This window comes from Bison bison, unplaced genomic scaffold, assembly GCF_000754665.1.
Source record: "Bison bison bison isolate TAMUID 2011002044 unplaced genomic scaffold, Bison_UMD1.0 scf7180017864527, whole genome shotgun sequence".
Taxonomy (NCBI): Eukaryota; Metazoa; Chordata; class Mammalia; order Artiodactyla; family Bovidae; genus Bison; species Bison bison.
The window spans coordinates 14,756,842-14,758,378 of record NW_011495078.1 but is presented as its reverse complement, the minus strand read 5'-3'; the positions used below and the strand labels follow the sequence as shown (position 1 = coordinate 14,758,378).

Below are 1,537 nucleotides of genomic sequence, written 5' to 3'. Positions count from 1 at the left end.
AGACCCTACCTCTATCTGAAGTCCTGGTTCCTCACTCCTGATTGGGTCATTATTGAAGCTCTTCTCTGATGGACACAAGGTCACCTCACGGCCCCTGCAGGAGTGGACTTGAGGCTATGCTATGGTTCCAGCAGCAGCTCACACAGCCCAGTAAGGATCAGATCTGGGCTAAGAAAGAAGCAGTCTGTGCGGGCGGCAGAGGGGGCAGGGGGCTGGCAGCTCAGTGTGGGTGAGTGGAGGACAAGGCTACAGGAAGGGCTAAAGGACAGGGAAGGAGGCTGCAACCAGAGGGCACCATGGGAGGAGGAGGAGATCTCAGAAATACAAACAAGAAAAGATGGAAAGGAATGAGATTGGAGTTAAGGTCAGGAAGACAAGGCTGACATCCCAGACTTTGTATGAATAATCAGGTGTCACATATAGTGTCCTGAGTCAGGTTAAGATGGAACCCCAGAGCCCATCAACTACCATGAGGGAGCTCACAACACAGGGGAAAAATTGCTGGTATACCCATGCCATGGTCAGTTTCCAAGAAAGATCCACCTACAATGTCACTGATATAATCTGCATCCATTAGGAGCAAACAGTCCCCCTGACATAGTGGTAAGGAAGCCAAGAACAGATGTGGTGCTAAATCTTTAGCTGGATTTAAAGAGGCGAATGGATTAAACTAACCTTTTCTCTTGAGTAAATGGATGTTTCTAGGTTCCTCAATATCAGAGGACTGTCTGAGTTATATCTGAAGTTCACACTGAAAAGGGAAATCCTTCCGTTGGTGGGCCAGAATGGTGGAGGACGATACTCAAGTTCCCAGGGCTCTTCTTTCTCAAGGTCTGTATATTCAATTACCCTTTCTACTGACATCATCTGAAAGACATATGACATCACATGAGTTAGTATCAGAGGATCTAGTTTATAGGTGTTCAGAGATTGTAAATGAAACCTCCTGCTTTTATATGGTTCAGAATATCTCAGGTCTCAACATCCACAAAGGACAGAAGTAGGAGTCTGATGAGGCCTTGGATGATTTGCAAACTTGCTCATCATCTTCAATACTTTTACACACGACTACTTCCTTCAATTTTATATAAAAGCTAAAAAAATTAGAGAAATGAATGGTAAGATTTTATTGATCCACCTTTCACATCTAAAAAAAAAAAAAAAAACAAGAATTTTTTGAAAGAAAAGAAGAACACTAATGGACATCAATCAGTATGTGTGGCTACAGAAGGGCCATGTGTTACAGATGTTCAGAACTGGACAGTCATCAAACATCACTTTAGTAATTAGTCACTTTCTACTCTGTTAGAAGAAATAAATGGAGAAACTTCATTTTTATTGTTTTTCTCCCTTTAGGAGAAGGTACAAATATTCAAAAGTGTATAATTTACTTATTGACTAAGACCTCTTCAGTTCAGTTCAGTTCAGTCACTCAGTCATGTCCGACTCTTTGCAACCCCATGAATCGCAGCATGCCAGGCCTCCCTGTCCATCACCAACTCCCGGAGTTCACTGAGACTCACGTCCATTGAGTCAG

The 1,537-nt window shown here is 42.9% G+C and overlaps 1 protein-coding gene across 1 annotated transcript in view; it reads right to left on the bottom strand.

Moving 5' to 3' along the window:
• Positions 1-1,537, bottom strand: part of LOC104982227 (multidrug resistance-associated protein 4-like) — a 201,824-nt gene that overhangs the window by 35,252 nt on the left and 165,035 nt on the right. The window contains exon 22 of the mRNA XM_010831562.1: positions 676-867. Within this exon, the coding sequence (XP_010829864.1) occupies positions 676-867 (192 nt within the window). The remainder of the gene's footprint in view (positions 1-675; positions 868-1,537) is intronic.